The following is an 18,071-nucleotide window of genomic DNA, read 5'->3' as shown; positions in this document are numbered from 1 at the left end:
AACTATTTGTTCTGCTCTCCCTCCTCCTCAGCCCAGAGCTGCCTGCTGCTCACAGTGTGTGTCTTATACATGGCAAATGTCCGATCACTTCAGGGTACCAAAGCTCTACTTTCTCTGCCCCGGCCTATCTTTTTCTTCCTCTGGGTTCTACTACATTCTCTGCTCTGCTGAACAGTCAACCCAGGTCCATTTTTAGTAGCATCTGTGGCTGGTTTTGTTTCTACATCAAAGGCAGGCAAAGCAACTCCGTGACACTTTGGTCCAAAGGCTCTCTGACCAACATCCACGTCACAGTCCTCGACGGCTGTGCTCCCTCAGCAGGTGCACGTAGCATCCTGGCATGGACAGCTGGAAAGTTCAGTCTCCATTAGCCTGGCTGAGTGCCTCTGAGTCCCTGCCCCCACCACGATGCCCACTAAGCACTTCTCTATGCCACACAGGCTCCTCAGTCCATAAAACGGTACTGCAGAAGGCAGGGGACAAGAGCTAATGACTGTCCGGACCTGGAAGTAAACGACAAGGAGGGACTTAGCTGAGTGGAGGGTGTGAGAGAGCCCCTTCAGGGTGCCCCTGCCAACCATCATCACCTTTACAGTACCCCAACAACAGCCCAAACCGTCACCTGTAAGGAACACAAAAGATCACCTGGCCTGCACAGACACCAGACTTGGCACATTCAAAACTCAGCTACTGTGGTGGTTTGAGTGAGATGTACCCCATGCACAGCCCACCATACGCCTGTAATCCCAGCATCGAGGAGGCAAAGGCAGGTAAATTTTTGGAGCTCACTGGCAGCCATTCTACCCAAATCTGTGAGCTGCAGATTCAGTAAGAGACCCATCTCAAAGCGCAAGCAGGTGGATGCTGCAGGAAGACACCTCCAGAGGAAGCACCAACCTGTAGCATCCCGTAGTAGGACAGGTTTACTCAGTCAACTCATACCCAGGTCCCCCACTTTGGTAGAAAAAGGTTTTTAAATCTACCACCCCAGTGAAGAGTTTTCACAACTGGCGTAAGAACAATCTCTTCCTTGGTTCAGTGTCCTGGCTTTGTGCGCAGAAGCCTGGGTCCCCACTTTCTACCATGCAAGTGACATTTTCTCCTTCCTCCATAGGACAGGGATAAGCCGAGTCCTTAGAAGGCTGCTGTTACAGGCCATCTATCTACAGAACAAACTTGTTTCGAGAGCGTAGTGAGAAAGTGGCTGAATCCGGATTACATTAGTTATCACTTGCACGCTCTTTGCTTGGAAGGGGGACCTTCTTTTGTTATGATTTATTTATAGTTCTCCCCCACCCCACCCCCCGTGGTGTATGTAGCATTGGCTGGCCTAGAGCCCGCTCTGTACAACTCTCTGGCCTCAAACTCAGAGACCCACCTGCTTCTGCATGTTCCCCATACCCAGCAACTTGTTTCATTTTTCAAGCAGGATTTTAATTTGTTGCCCAGGCTAGACTCAAACACCTGGGTTCAAGAGACCCTCTTGCCTTAGCCTCTCCAGATATGACCAAGAGCTCCAGGCATGCTCCACCATGCCCAGATTTTCTCCTTATTTTTGAAAAATACAAAGCAGAACAGACCAAAATTTAGACCTTAGCATCATATCTCTGGAGATCCACTGTGCAAAAAACCTCTGCACCTTTAGCCCCAGCCACTGATTGGGAAAAGCTGTTACTTCCTGTGTACCTTCTTGGCACCGGGTTAGCTACCCGGGGAACTAACGCTGGGCACAGGTATTACCAGGCCATGTTGTATAAGGGGAAATGGGGGGCAGGTTTCAGGTCAGCAGGCGGTAGGAGCAGGATCTGAACCTACAATGTACTCCCATCATGTGAGGGGCTAGCTTTGTGAAGGGGGGTCTACCATCCCCCTCATGACCTCTCTACAGTCACCTTTTTTTTTTTTTTTTGGTTTTTCGAGACAGGGTTTCTCTGTGTAGCCCTGGCTGTCCTGGAACTCACTTTGTAGACCAGGCTGGTCTTGAACTCAGAAATCCGCCTGCCTCTGCCTCCGCCTCCTGAGTGCTGGGATTAAAGGCATGCGCCACCACGCCCAGCTTACAGTCACCTTTTAAATGACTGACATTTGACAGGAAACTTCTGCAGGGGGTTGGGGTAGGGGGACCTGAAGGCTGAAGTTTCAACCAGCTAAACTACAAACCATTGGACAGGCATGACATGGCCATTCAAAGCCTGACAACTGCACCACATTTTAACAGAGGGAGGCTCAGTAAGGAAGCATGGGATCAAGTGTGTTCTTCCTGGGCCATAAGCCCAGTGGCTCACGGATGCATGCTGGTTAGGTCATCAGACACTCTCTCAAGCCAAACAGGAGGAGGAAGCACGTCAGACACGGGTCAGCCCACCTGCGTGTGGCCAGTGTGCCCAGTGTGCCCAGGCTGTACAGTCCCAGAACCCAGGGCAAAGCCGGATTACCCAACACCCTTGACGGAGCACACAGCTGTGGACTGCTGTCATGCGTGTGGGCTCCTGAGCCTGGCCATGGAAGCCACCCCCTCAGTGACGCTTGAGTTATCCAGACACTCACTCGCCCCTATGCCCCTGTTTCCTTTTTCACATCTGTAGCTTGGAGTAGTAGGGAAACCCCTTTATATCAGTGAGAAGCCCAGACGACTGTAAGTATAAAAGGAACGCGGCAGGGACCGCAGACACGCCTCAGTAGTTAAGCAAGCTCACTACTCTTCCAGCAGACCCCAGTTTGGTTCCCTGCACCCACCCACGAAACTCACAACCACCTGTAACTCTAGCTCTGGGGAGCCCACACTCTCTTCTGGCCTTTTCGGGCTCCAGCACACATACACACATACACACATACACACACACACACACACACACACACATGGCATATTCTCACACACATAAAAATAAAAAGAGAGATACAACAATCTCTACCACACAGTTAACATTTAAGAAATTTTCTTTAATTTTTTTAGACATCATTTTGATTCATAAGAAAATTACCCTACTCTTGCCTATCGGAGTCCAAGATCTGTCTCGGAGACAGCAGACGCCCAGAGCTGCTACACTATAGGTAACAAGTCCTTACAAAGCCGGAGGCTGCAATCTCTCCCAGTAACCATTCCCTAGTAATGGCTTTCCCCTCCTGGGTCTAGTTCCTTATCCTGTAACCCAGACTTCTGGGTTGCAGATCTGGTAGAGGCCCAACCCCCTCATATCCTCTCTGAGGACGGGGACTTTACACTGGCAGGTAGATCCACGCTTGTGAGTACACCCTGAAACGTGCAGCCGCTATTTTGCTACAGAAGCCTAACTCCATTCCCAAGAGGGTGAGGACCAATGTAAGTTATGGAGAGGCCTAAGGCTAACTCACCTCCAGCTGGCTTCTAATCCACCTGATTCGGGTATTCCATCACGGGCTGAATTAACCAAAGTCAAACTTCTAAGCAAGTAGGAGGAAAGGCTTCCCATCGTGGACTCTTGCTCTGAGAAAACGCTTCCCAAGTTACCCTGCTGCCTCTAGAACCCCCAAATGAACCTTGGAATTGCATCCGGTAGCCCCGAGGCCACCTACCAACCTCCACACCCAGCCGCCCCAACTCCTGGCACTCCCTCACCACTACCTCGGTGCACACCCCAGCGACAGCTGCGTCGACGACAGCTTCTGGGATGGCGTCCCTGGGGTTTGAGTTTTCCTCGTTAAAACCTCGGCACTTTACAGAAACCACTCGGGTCCCAAGTCAGCAGATTGTAAAACTCGTATAAAACTCAACACCCGAGAGATCTAACGAGAGAGCTGTGCCAGCTCCAGCGTGCCCACGTCACCAAACGCCACCGAGAAGCGCGTCGGGGGCAACTGGGGACTCGGATCGCAGCTGGTAGGGGGTGGTCCAGCTCCAGTTGGCGGATGCGAGAGCCCGGGCGCCCCCACCGACTCCGGACGCAGAGCAGCCGCAGATCAGCCCTCTCCGCCGGTCCCTGCTGAAACCCTCGCGCGCCCGGAGTTCCGCGGCGCGCGTGAACCGGGGACCCCTAACTTCGGGCCCCGGGACGCCCCGCCCCGCCCCGCCACTTACGGTTCCATCTCCGAGTCCCGGGTCCCCGGCCCCCGCCGGTACGTCCCGAGTTCGCCCGGCGTCCCGCCGCCGCCGCCGCCGCCGGAGCCACCAGCGAGGAAAACGCATCAGAGCGCGACTGCGCGGTCACGTGCGCGGAAGCCGCGGACCCGCGGGGCGGGGCAGCCTCCCGCAGCGCTCGCGCCGGACACCCGTCACGTGGGTAGGCGTCCGGGCTAACCCAGAAGCGAGGCCACCGACCACTGAAGGGCACAGACCCCAAAGGCCTTGGGTCCAAGTCCCCAGACACTCATCATGGCTGCTCCCTCTTTTCTTCCCCTCCGAAGGAGAGGGAAGTATGCAAGGCACGATTAGCATCTCTCGAAAGTTTACTACTGTGTTAAGGCGTTAACATGTGCCATGCCCTCGGCACGTCTCTGGCAACCATTAAAACTAATGCCCGTTTCTGGTACGTGCAACCCAGAAGCAGAGGGAGCATGCCCAGTGCAGCTTCTCACCCTCTGGCCTTCAGAGCTCAGGCTCAGGTCTCCTGTATAAGAGAGCGAGCGCCCTTCACCTTTGCGGCCTTCAGGTGCAGGAGTTGTTCGCATCAATCCCAATCTATCATAGTGAACCGGACGCTATGCCCAGTATCCCACCCAGTGCTTCCCCTGTTGGTCACTGTTGATGGGCCTCCTCTTTCCAAGATTTGACAGCTAGCATGGACTGGACGACACTGTGCACATGAGAATTAACCAAATGATTCAGGAGGTCCTTACTGATTGACTACCAGTTACCAGCCTGCCTGCTTTCTAAAATTTGAGAGAACTGAGGAGGCCTTCGTATAGGATCAGAGACAAGAAGGCAGGGACCAGTAAGAGCTCACATCTTCTGACCAGGGTGACCGGTGGCTCTGCTTGGCCTAAGACTTTTCATCATATAAGCAATGAAAGTCCTACATCCTGGAGACACTCCCTCATCCCCCAGAGCCAGGCAAGGCTCAGATCACATTCTGAACCCCTGGTTTTTATTCTTGTTGGTTGCTTCTGTCAGTTAACCAGGTGAACTGTCTTAACATCTAAAAACACATCTTTATCTTGGTCCTCTCAAGGACAGAAGCAGTCTTCCTGGTAATTTCATCAAGAATCTGGAAGCTTGAGAGATGACACAGGCAGAGAGGCAGAGGAGTACACAGAGGTTCTGAGTCGGCTGGAAGTTTCACCTCACGTAGCTGATTATGTGGGCCACAGGCTAGTGACAGAGAAACTGCCAGAAACTGAGGCCAGAAGCAGTTTCTTGGCTCCGTCCTATCACCTGTTCCTCATGGGTTAAAGTCTAATTTACACACCCGCTGAGGACTCTTCACAGACAAACAACCCAGGGCCAGCACCTACAGGTACCAGGCAGCTCGGGAGTGACAAACGAGCTCCCCTGTCAGTCAGCACTAAGGGCCAGTGTGGTGCCAGAGGCTGAAACCATGTGAGTTTTCACCAGGACAGGGGAGGCAAAGTCGAAACAGGGACAGCATGAGTCTGGACAAAGTCACATTGGAGATACTGATCAACAGGAGCCTGCACTAAGAAGCCAAGGTTGCTATGGAGATGCTAAATAAGACATCTGGGAATGACTGGTAGACCTTTGGGGCTTTCTTGAGACTCCAGCAGAAGGTGGTGACCTTGTCTCCATGGTAACCTCAGGGAGAGTTTACCTGAGTTCCTCCTACTGAACAGGCAACCTGAGCACAGGATGGGACAAGACTGGGGGTGGTGACAAAGGGGCAGAGGAGCAAAAGAGCGCAGGACAGTGGCTCACAGAATGTGCTGAAGTGTGCGACCGATCAGTCGATCGCTTTGGGAGCTTTAAGAACCCTCAACCCAGTTAAAGCAGCTCTGAGGTGCAGTTTAGGGATGGGTGCTTTGTAAGCCTCCCCCCAGGGCTTGGGTGCGCGTCTGCTAATCTACCACAGCTCTTCCTGGGACCAGCTGCGTCACTGAGCTCCGGTTCTGAGAACACTCTCTGTATCCTGGTAAGAAATCCTCTTTTTGGTTAAAGCTAATACTCTGACAGCAACAATCTTAGATGCAGCAGTGCCCGCTCTGCAGAGAGTGGCGGTGAGTGACATTAGCCATCCATCCCTTAATGCTGGGGACCCTGGCAAAGCTACAGCTCACTGCAGCGGGAAGGGGCAGTGTTCTGCTCTGCAGTTCCCTGCAGGAGGAAGCTAGAGCTTGCTTCTATATAGACAGAAGCTTCCAGTCTATACAGTGGCCGTGACCTGACCCTGACCCTGACCCTAACAGGATCTGCCCTTTCCAGAATCTCAGAAAATTCCCCCCCCCCCCCCCCCCAAAAAAAAAACCGTGGAGCTTCACCCTAGACTCATCACTGCAGTCATAGATCAAGGGACAAACTGTGGACCACACAGTTAGCTTCACTTAGAGGCTAAATCCCCACCCTGGCATCCTGCTGAGGTTTGGTGGGGAAGCTCAATGGGCACTGTTTGATGTGCCAACTGGGAGACAATGGCTAAAGGGGCTCTTGGTTGTCCACATGGGTGCACGAAGACAACAGAGACAGAACATCACCGCTTCCTCAGTCTTCCCAAGTGCTGTTTGGCTCCTTCATTCCACAGGGGGCAGAGAAAGGCAGGGGTACCCCTGGCTCCCACCGCCCCCATCCCCAATTATAGAGGCAGCACCCACAACCAGAGCTCTCTGGTGACAGGAGACAGGGAGAGGGATTGAGGGCAGGCAGGCACAAGCGCCTGTGCCTTGGGCAGGTAGTCGGCCCTCAGCTCAGTAACACACTAAAGGCTGCTCAGTTGGATTCTAATGTCCTATGAACTCCTGAGGTAGAAAAGGCTGAGGGGGTCAGACCTAGGCACATGATGATCTGTCCAGCTACAGGACCCAGGGTCATGAAGACCTGCTCTGCTTTAGCCTTGAACACACAGATAGATCGGGGTCTTTCTCTTGGTTTCCTGGCTCTGGACTAAACCAAACAACTCCCAGTACACTCAGGATCCGGTAGGATGAAGAAATAGAAAGTTCCAGGGCAGGCATGGCAGTGACCTGGGCCAAGCAAACCCAAGCAGTCATGGTGGATTTCTGTGAGTGCACCTGGAGTACCAGTGGTGGGATTAGGGTTGTGTCCCTGCATACAGGGCCTAAGGTGGTAGCTTGGAGAAAGCTCGCTTCCCGGTGCCCTTTCCCTGAGGCGTTCTTATGGTGCAATGTATCTGTTTGTCGGGATTTACCTTTCATACCTGGCTTATCTGGATCACACTAAAGTAATCATTTAAAGTCACAGAGTCATTCTGGGTAGTATTCAGGGGTTTCAGGATAGGAGGAGAGACGCTACGAAATATTTTAGGACGAGAGTTGGGGGTGCAGTGATGACTCAGTTGACAAAATGCTTGCCGTGCAAGCATGGGGACCTGGATTCAACACCCCCCACCCCTGAACCCACAATAAGTCGTCAGGCAGGGTGGGGTTGTGGGACCTCATCATGGGGAAGGCAGAGACAAGTGGATCCCTGGGGTGCAGTGACCAGCCAGCCAGGCAGAGGTATTGATCCCCAGGCAGTGAGAGATCCTGGAGAGAGGTGTGGGGAGGAGAGAGCTGGAGAGATGCCTCAGTGGGCAAGCATGCCTCTAGGCACACATGGGTGCTTGGGTTTGGAGCCTACAACCCATGAGGAAAGCCAGGGAAGAAAAACCATGAAGCTGGGTGGGTAGGGAGTGGGAGGGGCCTAGGAGGAGTTGGAGGAAGGGAAACCATGGTTAAAATCTATTGTACGGAAATTTTATTTATTTATTTTATGTTTTGTTTTGTTTTGTTTTTCCAGACAGGGCCTCTCTGTATAGCCCTACTTACTCTGTAGACCAGGCTGACCTCACACTCAAAGATCTGCCTGCCTCTGGCTCCTGAGAGCTGAGATTAAAGGTGTGTATCACAACCCAGTTAATTTTTTTTAATTAAGAAGTTAATTAAAAATAAGAAAGCCAAGCATGGTTGTGTAGGCCTCGGCCACCCCTGCACTGTGGGGTGTGGAGATGGAGGATTACCAGGGCTTCCTGGCTTCCAACCTAGCTCCAGGCTCAGTGAGAGAGTAAGATGAAGAATGAAGGAACAGGACGTCCTCTTCTGGCTTCTGTGTGCATGCATGGATGTGCCCACATGCATGTGTGTGTGCACGCACACACACTCACCTCTACCATGCAGTTCAGAAATTAAGAACACTCAGCATGTGAGGGGAAGAGGAAGGTAGATCTCTGAGTTTGAAGCCAACCTGGTCTACATGGTGATTCCAAGCCAGCCAGGGCAACATAGTAAGACCCTATCAATCAACCAACCAACTAATCAATCAATAAATAACAATTAAAGAGAGAGAGACACCAAGACAATCTCTCATGCCTACGATACTAGCACTGGGGAAGAACAATCATGCATTCAAGGCCAGCATAGACTGCAGAGTCACAGGCCAGGAATAAATAAATAAATAAATAAATAAATAAATAAATAAATAAATGCGGTGCTCACCCTAAGGCTCTCACAGAAATAACGAAAGCTTGATTGAATCACCAAGAAAGAGGTCTGGTGCAGCTTCTGCTGCTGTGACTGCACTCAGCCCAGACTAAGGACACGAGCCGAAGGCATTGTGGATGCACGAGCATCGTGGATACAGCCTGAGGTAAATGGAAGGATGCAATGTGAGATGGTGAACATTGTGGTCCCAGAAGGCACAAGTCATCTCAATGCCACAACAAAAGAAAGGGAACCGCAGAAGTCCTGAGATGACTCAGGGCAGGTCTGGGGGTCTAGGTCAGAGGTACGCGAGGGCTAAGGATCCCGCCCCATAACACGTTACAGGGAACCTCTGCCCAGCCTCTCCTTTTGACCTGGAAGCTGCCAGCTAGGAGAAAAGAGTCATTAATGTCTGGTTCCATTACTGTAACTCTCCCTGATTCACACACACACCCTGGCTAACGTCCCTCTGTAATATATATAACACACACACACAGGAGCAACCCCAGGTCCTCTTACAGGATGTTGGATGGTGCTATTTGCTTGAAACAAGTGAAGGGTCTACTTTAATTCATGCAGTAACAGGAAGAGACCATGCTGGAGAGAGTCTGTGAAATCAAACCATTGGGCGAAGGAGAAGAACCAGGGCACAGGGAGTTACTGGAACCAAGGGACAAGGATTCTAAGCACATCCCATCTCAGGGTCAAATCCTTCCCAACACAGGCTAATGCCTGGAAGGAACCACAAGGCTTGCACTTAGATGCTCACTGGGGACCTGGCTGGGGCAGAACATGTGCAATAAGTTGATAGAAAGAGGCAGGGGTAGTGGGCTGCCCAGCCAGCACTTCTGGGTTGATCGTTGGAGTTGATGAGAAATTTTCTCTTTGGTGGGAGCCCCTCAAGAGACCCTGCAAGAAATTGGGAAAGGTGAAGAGATTGGGTGTCATCATTTAGCAGGAGAGAGAGAGAGGTCTCTATGTCAGAGGACAACAGCCATTTGGTCTTTAAAAGTCACAGTTTATAGAGCAGATGTTGAGATGGAGTTTTGGGCTCTAAATGGCAAAAAGTACGTCAATTTGGGATATATTTAAAAGAATTGAAAATGAGAAGAATTTGGGTTTGGAACTTCAAGCTTTGAGTTAACATCTTAACCTGATACAGAGGAAAGACTGTGAGAGGATCCAGGTTGGGAGAAATTCAGACACGTTGGAAAAAGACAGTGTGCTTGTTCCCAAAGGAAGTGGGAACAGGAGTCCCTATTGAAGGAAAATTGAGACAAATAAAAATCATTGATGGACCAGGATCTCAGAATATGAAAGTTGAAAGCCTGTGGGCATGGGCTGGGCTAGCTGTGGATGCATTATATGCCTTGTCCTGGCATCCACTGACCCCTCGTGCATGTGCTGCCTCAGGCCCTCTGGCCCATGGCTCGTTCGGGCCCTAGACCTTGCTGAACAGCAAGATAGCATGAGCTGCTCCATCACTGAGCCACATGTGGACATAACTCATACATTTCAAGTCATCCAGTAAGCTGATGAAGTTATCTTTCTCATTTTGAAATGATGGAGACAGGCAGATTCTAAAAATCAGTCTTAGCCCGTGAGATGGCTCAGCAAGTAAAGGCACTTGTGTCACCAAGCCTGATGACCTGTGTCCCATCCCCAGGACACTGGATCTCACAAATGCTCTGACTCCTCCACCCTCCCCACAGATGGATGAATAGATAGATAGATAGATAGATAGATAGATAGATAGATAGATAGATAGATAGATATGCTTTAAATATGTATGAAAATCACAGTTTCCTTTCATGAAAGAGGAAGAGGAGGGGTCGGAAGAGGGAGGGGCGGGGATAGGGAGAGAGAGGGAAGGAACATTACTAATGAAGAACTACAATGAAGTGTCCCCATAACTTGAACCCATGAGAGAAGATGACCTTCAGATACACAACTAACTCAGTCACATAGGCTAAAGTGGAGACATGTTTCTGACTTAAATAGAAGCAGGCTTCTCTGACTTTAAACTTGATATTGTATTGATCCAAGTTGTATTGATCCAAACGAGGCAGCCTGGAAATGTGTAAAGGAAGGACCAGCCAAGGTCACTGCTGACAGTGGCCACTGAGTGCTCTCACCCTTCCACCCATGTGTGTGAGTGTGTGTGTGTGTGTGTCTGTGTGTGTGTGTGTGTGTGTGTCTGTGTGTAATGGGTTCGAGGTGATTCTGATGTGCAGGGAGAGTCCTCGTTAACAAGTCCCCATGGCTTTGATGTCCTGTCCTCCAAGTTCTGTTTTCTCATAGGTCTGCACTGGCCAGTAAATGCACTGGTGTCTAGACATTCATTCACTGTTCCATGCTGCAAAGCCACCCCTGCCACCCCTCCTTCCGTGCAGCACCTACAGCAGGCCAGCAAGACGGAGGCCGGGATGCGCTCCCGGAGGAGGCCTCAGTATTGTTTAAGTGTTGCCTCTAGAAGTTGCTGCTCTGGCCAAGAACACTGGAGCCAACTTCATCATCTCTATATTTTACCAAAGGAAAATGATAGAAGAAATGAAGTGTAAAGTTGTAGGGGAAATGGAAAATTACAAATGGCTCAGGGCTGAGCTCCAAAGGAGCCTGGCCATCATGCTCACGCTATGAACTAGCTGCTGGCTGGCCCACATCCATTACCTCAACCATCTTCCTTATAGAACCCCTGTGGTTTGGCAATCTACCCTTTCTCCCTTCTTCAAGGATCTAGACCTCAGAGAAAGTTGCCTGAACCCTTAGTTCCTAGAGTGTGCTAATGTGGCCAAGACTAATCCCATCTTTGCACCAGTGTGCCCAGGAAAGGCAATCATGACTGACGCAGGAGTGACTGACGCAGGAGCTAACTTGCTTTCGGGTTCTCTGCTGAAGTATGAAACATGAATGGAGAAGCATGTGCCTGCAGATGCTCACCTTGATACGTGTCACCCAGACCAATGTGCAGGGTCACCTGTCTCTCCAGTTCTGCACCCTCTGCGGTCACCACATCCTGGCTTCTAACCCTGCAATCAAGTCATTTTGTTTGATATATGTGATATATGTGTGGTGGTTTGAATATACTCGGCACAGGAAGTGGCACTATCAGGAGGTATGGCCTTCTTGGTATAGGTGTGGCCTTGTTGGAGGAAGGGTGTCACTGTGGGGGTGGGCAATGAAACCCTTCTCCTAACCACATGAGAGCCAGTTTTCTCCTGTTTGCCTTTAGAACACGATATTAAACTCTCAGCTCCTCCTGCACCATGCCTGCCTGGATGCTGCCATGCTCCCACCTTGATGGTAATGGACTGAACCTCTGAACCTGTAAGGCAGCCCCAATTAAATGTTGTCCTTATAAGAGGTGTCTTGGTTATGATGTCTGTTCAGAGCAGTAAAACCCTAAGACAATATATATGTATGTATATGTGTGTACATATATGTATATGCACGTGTGCATATATATATGTGTGTATGTATACACATATATGTGTATATATATAAGTATATGTATATATGTATATGTATGTGTGTATTCTGTATGTATGTATATGTATGTGTATTATGTATCTGTATGTATATATATGTATGTGTGTATTATGTGTGTATGTATACACATATATGTGTATATATGTAAGTGTATGTATATATGTATATGTATGTGTGTATTCTGTATGTATGTATATGTATGTGTATTATGTATCTGTATATATATATATGTTTGTGTGTATTATATATGTGTATGTATATATGTATGTGTGTATTATATATGTGTGTATTATGTGTGTATTGTGTATGTATGTATGTATACATGTATGTTGTATTCTGTATGTATATATTTATATGTATGTGTATTATGTATGTATCTGTGTATATATTTTAAATATCTTTTTTTTTTTTTTTTTTTGGTTTTTCGAGACAGGGTTTCTCTTTATAGCCCTGGCTGTCCTGGAACTCACTCTGTAGACCAGGCTGGCCTCGGACTCAGAAATCCTCTTGCCTCTGCCTCACAAGTGGTGGGATTAAAGGCGTGCGCCACCACTGCCCGGCTATCTGTATGTATGTGTATATATATATATATATGTATTACGTACGTATGTGTGTATCATATATGTATGTGTTTATGTAAGTATGTATGTATGTATATTGCAACTGCAGTGTAGAGACTAAGGGTACGACTCAGTTGGCACTATTACCCATGAGCCATCTCCCCAGCTCCAAATCTATTTTTATTCAACATAGAGTATATCCACCCAGGTACCCAAGTCTAATTGTATTTAAAGCAGGAGGGATTGCAGCTCCGTTATGAACAGAACAACTCTGGGGACTGAGGATGTAGCCCAGTGGGTAGAGTGCCCTAGCACCAAATACAGTTAGGGATCAAATGATCCCTAGCACCAGATACAAATGAGTACAGGTGCGGTGGATCATGTGAGAGGAGTTCAGTGACCTAATAAACACAATTGAGTGTGATGGACAGAGGTGGGGATGGGAGAGTTGGAAGTTCACAAGGTCTTCTTCAGTTAGAGAGCAAGTTCAAAGATAGCCTGGGCTACAGGAGATTCTGTCTCAGAGACAGCCTGGGCTACATAAGACTGTCTCAAAATATTAAATTAAGTGGGACCTTACAGTATCATTGGCCAGTTAGCTCAGTTTGCTAGACCATGGCACAGGTAACCAAGTATACGCTGTCTAGCTTCTTCAGCCTGACACTGTAAGGTTCTTGCCATGTGCAGATGTAAAGTGTTCATCGCCATCAAAATATTTCACTTTCTAGTCCATGCAGTGCACTCCTCTGCTCTACTGAAGATGAATGTCTGGCTGGCTTCCATCTTGGGAACATTATACTGTACTGATATCAATACAGACCTGCTCTGATACGAACAGCTTCCTGTGTCTTAATGGACTCCTGTCTGTGTCTCTATAGGAGACACCACACTCAGGAGGAAACCCTGGCTAAATGCATACGCAGCCTTTGCAGACGCTGCCAATTGTCTGCAGAGATGACACTCACTTGTGCCCCATCTGAAGTATACGATGTTACAAGTCCTTGTGAGAATGTCTGTCTTCACTGTTGCCACTGGTGGGGAACACACTGGATTTAAAGCTATTCTTTCTTTTTTGAAGAGATCCATGGAAGTCGGCCACTCCTCCCCATGAACATGAGAAGCAATCCAAATGACTACTACCCACCCCCATCCCCGGATGGCAGTCAACTGTAAAAAGAAGTGGTCTGACCTCACCTTCAGGCTGACCTACAGTGGTGTTTGTCATCTCTGGCTGAGTACATCTCTGGGGGGTAATCTCCACACGAAACATCTTTGTGAAAATGACAGCTAGGGGCATCACTTTTCTGGTGTGATCCCATGGTGAAATTCAGTGGCTCCTCGAAACCCAGGGAGTTCTCAAAGGGTTGAACTTAAGCCGAGGATTTCAGCTCCCCAGCTTACAACCTTTCCACTTTCCCTTTCTTGGCAGGCAATACAATTGTCATTTCTCATCTGTGGAGATGACTGTCAGTCCTTTGAACACATGGCTGCAGCTTCCACTAAGGGCAGATTTTGTAATTGACAGGCACACAGCCGTACCAGCTGATGGAGGGGCCAGCCATCGTTAGGAGACAAGTCATTAACAGTTGTGTTCCTTGCCTTACCCTGTTAGAGAAAACTGTCAACCATGCGAGATTAGTCCCTGGTCCTCCAGGGGATAAAAAAGGACCAGTGCACTTTAGTTATTAATCACGCGTGAGGAAACAAAGATGGTGAGAGGAGAAGCTGCTAACAGTGTAGTAGCAAGTCCGCCTGCCAGTGAGGCAGACCCAGCAGCTATAACTGTAACCAGAACATTCCAGCTGGGGCACAAAGGGATAGCCCACCAATATAAAGGCTCAGAGGAGCACCTGAGGATAGTTCCGTGACCTAATAAAAGACTTCCCTGCTACGGAAGTCTCTGTGGTTCTCTGCAAAGTGCTTTGTCACATGAGACAGTATAAAGTACACTGCCGTCCACTTTCTCTCATGGCAGGGGGCAGCTTTAATCACTGCCCCTTTCTGACTGTGGCGAAATTTGTCTTCAGAATCTAACTCAACTGACAGAGTCATATGCTTGCCATAGGACAGGCAGCCAAACTGCTTATCCATTTCCCCCAGTAACCCTGATCCCTTCACATTGCTATTCTAATGCAATCTGTATTCGCTGGTGTGATGGGCAATGCTAGCTGTCAGCTTGACAGAATATAGAATCACCTGGAAGACAGGCCATCTAGACATGCCTTTGGAGATGGCATGTTTTGGTTGTGTTGATGGAGGTAGGGACCTCTGTCCACTGTGGGCAGCACCATTCCCTAGTCTGTATGTTCATACTGTATGTCGGCTTTAAGTTCTTGGCACTTGGGTTTCCCAGCAATCATGAACGATACCCCTAAACTGTGAGCCAGAGCAAACCCTTCTCTCTTCAGCTGCTTTTGACAGAGTGTTTTTATTATCACGGCTGGTCTTGGTTTTATAGATCAAGGCTCTAATCAACCTGACTCTGCCTAAGATCATAATCTTATGGCTCCAGGCATGTTGTCCTCTTCCTCCCTCTTCTGTAACTTTCCTCCATGCTGCCCCATCCACTGAGCATCTTATTCTTCTTAAAGTGTCTCCTGATTAGTCTTGCTTGCTTTCATGACAATATGAAATTCCTGGCTTCTGTTAGCTCCTTAATTTAGTCATGAGTCTTTTTTGCTCACTGACAAAATCCCTCACGTGTAAAACAGGCACAGGAGATACTGGGTAGCAGCTGCATGTGTAGATAGAATGACCCAATTGCAGATTAACCACGTGAGTGACTTATTCTCTTTTCTGCTACTTGCCTGGGGATCTTGGTCTTCTTTGCTGGATCCTTTACCAAAGCAATATTCCCCGTGGATATGGAAAAGAGTGGCGGGGAGCATGTAGGAAAAGAGGTGGGAGATTATCTTATTTCAACAATGCAATTTGAAACACCTGTGAGCTTCTTTACCTTCCAGATCTCCCAGGAGGCTTCATTGGTGGGATTATGGGGCTCACAGGGTCTCAGCACCACATCACTACATTACAAGATGCTTTTAAAATTTATTATTACATGTGTGTGCGCGTGCGTGTGTGATGTCTGAATCTCAGGGACATATTATGGCACAGCATGTTTGTAGGGGTCCGAGGATAACTTCTGGAGTTGGTTCTCGAAAGACAGGGTTTCTCTGTGTAGCCCTGGCTGTCCTGGAACTCACTCTGTAGACCAGGCTGGCCTCAAACTCAAAAATCCACCTGCCTCTGCCTCCCAAGCACTGGGATTAAAAGCATGCGCCACCACTGCCCTGGAGTTGGTTCTCTCCTTCTACCTTACATGGGTCCAAGGCCAACTCAGGCCACCATGCTCACAGAGCAAGGGATTTTCCTGGCTCAGTACCCTCGCCTTTTCATTCAGTAACAAGTTTCATGGTCATGATACTGCCTGAGGAAGCTGCTGAGCCTTTGAGAAGATTTACTGGTGACCCAGCCTTTGGAGATCTGTGTCACTATGAGCCTGGCATAGGTTGCCACTCTTAACCACCAACTGTGTAAACTGCTCATACATCAGGCTCCTCACCTGCAGAAATCTGGTCCAAGCTGTCCATTTCACTGATGAGGAAGCTTGAGATACAGCTCAGGTAACTTTCCCAGCTCACACAGCTGGTCAGTAGCACAATCACCCAAGGCCTGCACTTCTGGACCCAGCAGAGTCCCTACAGCTTAAGGCACTAGGTATTCAAGGCCTTTGACTGCAGGACAGAAAGCACAGCACAGGGAGGAAGGGAAAGGTGCCCCTCAGCAAGCATCCCAAGCATCCGCGGGCTCCACCTCCGCCCCTGCACTGCAGGTGAGGGAACAAGAGCGCTCAGAGAAACCCACACCCACAGCTCCTCTGGACTCTCATACGTGGCCGCTACATGCATCTTCACTGGATAGAGTACGAGCTGGGGCTTGAGACCATGTACCCAGGTCGGAGCACCCAGCAGAACGGTGAAGGCCGCCCTCGTTCCGATTAGCTTTGGTTTGGGTGGGGGGAGACAGAGAGAGGGAAGAGAAGGAGATAGGCTCCTCAAATCAGGGTTTGGCCAGGCCGGGTGACAACAGCTAGGCAGCAGGAGTGGGAGAAAGAGGAGCACGAGGGAGGAGCCAAGCAGGAAGGAAAGCCTGGTGCTCCTAAGGCTAGCCTCTCTGCTCAGGGTTCTAAGATGGAGAAGGACTCAGGACCAAGCTGCATGGGGCCGCCTTGGACCCTGAATCGCGCGCGCCTCAGTCAGCATTCCTCGCCCTTCCGGAGGCTCAGCGTTCCGGGGCTGGGGCGCGGCGGTGGGGGCACAGAGCTGGGGCCCCTTGCGCCTACCTGTAGTAGCGATCATCCTTGAATGGCGCAAGGTCCTCCTTGAGCTCGCGGTACGCCTCCTGCAGCCGCCGGCACAGCTGCTTGAGGCCGCTACAGAGCGGCGGCTCGAACGCAGGGTACTCCGCGTCCATGCCCGCGCCGCGCTGCGCTCCGCCCTCGCAAATCGCCGTCCTCGCCCCCTCTCCACCGCCAGCTCCCGGCACTCGAGCCTTCGGCGCGCTTGGGCGGGACCGGGCAGGGGGAGGAGCAGAGTCTGGGAGCTGGGGAGGGGGCGCGCACAGAGGCGCCAGCTCCACCTCGCCACCCCAGGCCGGGGCTACCGCCTGTCTACCAGGGAACCCACCCGGGAGAGGGAGGCCAAGAACTAGATCGCCAGCATCCCAGTGCCGTCCTCGCTGGGGCCGGTACCGAGGAGAGAAATTGGAAGAGAAATGAGGGAAACCGGCTTGAGGTCCGGCCCAGGGGCCTGTTTTGTAGGCAATGGCCAAGACTGGGAGCGGGCAACCGCGTTCAGCACCGCGGACAGATCCCACGGCCCACTTCCCTTTCTGGGCACAAAACACAAAAAGCCTTTAAAACTACATCCCTGGGGCTGAGAGATGGCTCAGCAGTTCAGAGCACTTGTTGATCTTGCAAAGGACCTGCGTTCGGTTCCTAGCATCCACATGGTGGGTCACAGGCCCTAGTGACTCAACTCCCTTTTGACAGCCTCAGTCACTCATATGATATACATAGATACAGAGAAAAAGTTAAATCTATGCATGTGTATCCATGTATGTATGCATTATGTATGAATGTATGTATTGTATATATGTATATGTGATTATGTCACAATATTAAGTATAATGAATGGGTTGTATCCAAGAAAGGTGCCACTTCCTACTCCTTTCCTGAAAATACTGCCTGTGGAAAGAAGTCTCTCATCCCACAAGCCTAGTAGTGTGCACGATAACAACTCACATGTGAGATTACATATCAAGAGAGTGGTGTGATCTCTTGTAAATCAAATAGTAAGTGCAGAAACACTTATTCCAGATAGTATTGTATTTTCACTGGGATCCAGAACAGGTTCCCATGAAAGATCAACCTTGGGTAACCTGTTAAAAATAGCCACTCGTGTG

The 18,071-nt window shown here is 49.8% G+C and overlaps 1 protein-coding gene across 3 annotated transcripts in view; it reads right to left on the bottom strand.

The window, feature by feature from the left end:
• Tmem181 (transmembrane protein 181) overlaps nt 1-17,119 on the bottom strand; it is a 52,047-nt gene extending 34,928 nt beyond the window's left edge. For 2 of the 3 annotated variants that reach the window (XR_003842702.1, XM_021221151.2), the window contains exon 1: nt 16,951-17,119. Coding sequence is in view for 2 of the 3 variants with exons in the window: in XM_021221151.2 (XP_021076810.1) it covers nt 16,951-17,081 (131 nt within the window). In the remaining variant the exon portion in view is untranslated. Of the gene's footprint in view, nt 1-4,054; nt 4,172-16,950 lie in introns of those variants that run through there. The other variant, XM_021221152.2, reaches the window with a different exon arrangement.
• Between the last annotated feature and the right edge of the window lie 952 nt (nt 17,120-18,071).

The sequence above is a fragment of the Mus pahari genome, chromosome 21, assembly GCF_900095145.1.
Source record: "Mus pahari chromosome 21, PAHARI_EIJ_v1.1, whole genome shotgun sequence".
Lineage (NCBI taxonomy): Eukaryota > Metazoa > Chordata > Mammalia > Rodentia > Muridae > Mus > Mus pahari.
The sequence above is the reverse complement of the archived record's forward strand: the minus strand, read 5'-3'. Positions and strand labels throughout refer to the sequence as shown.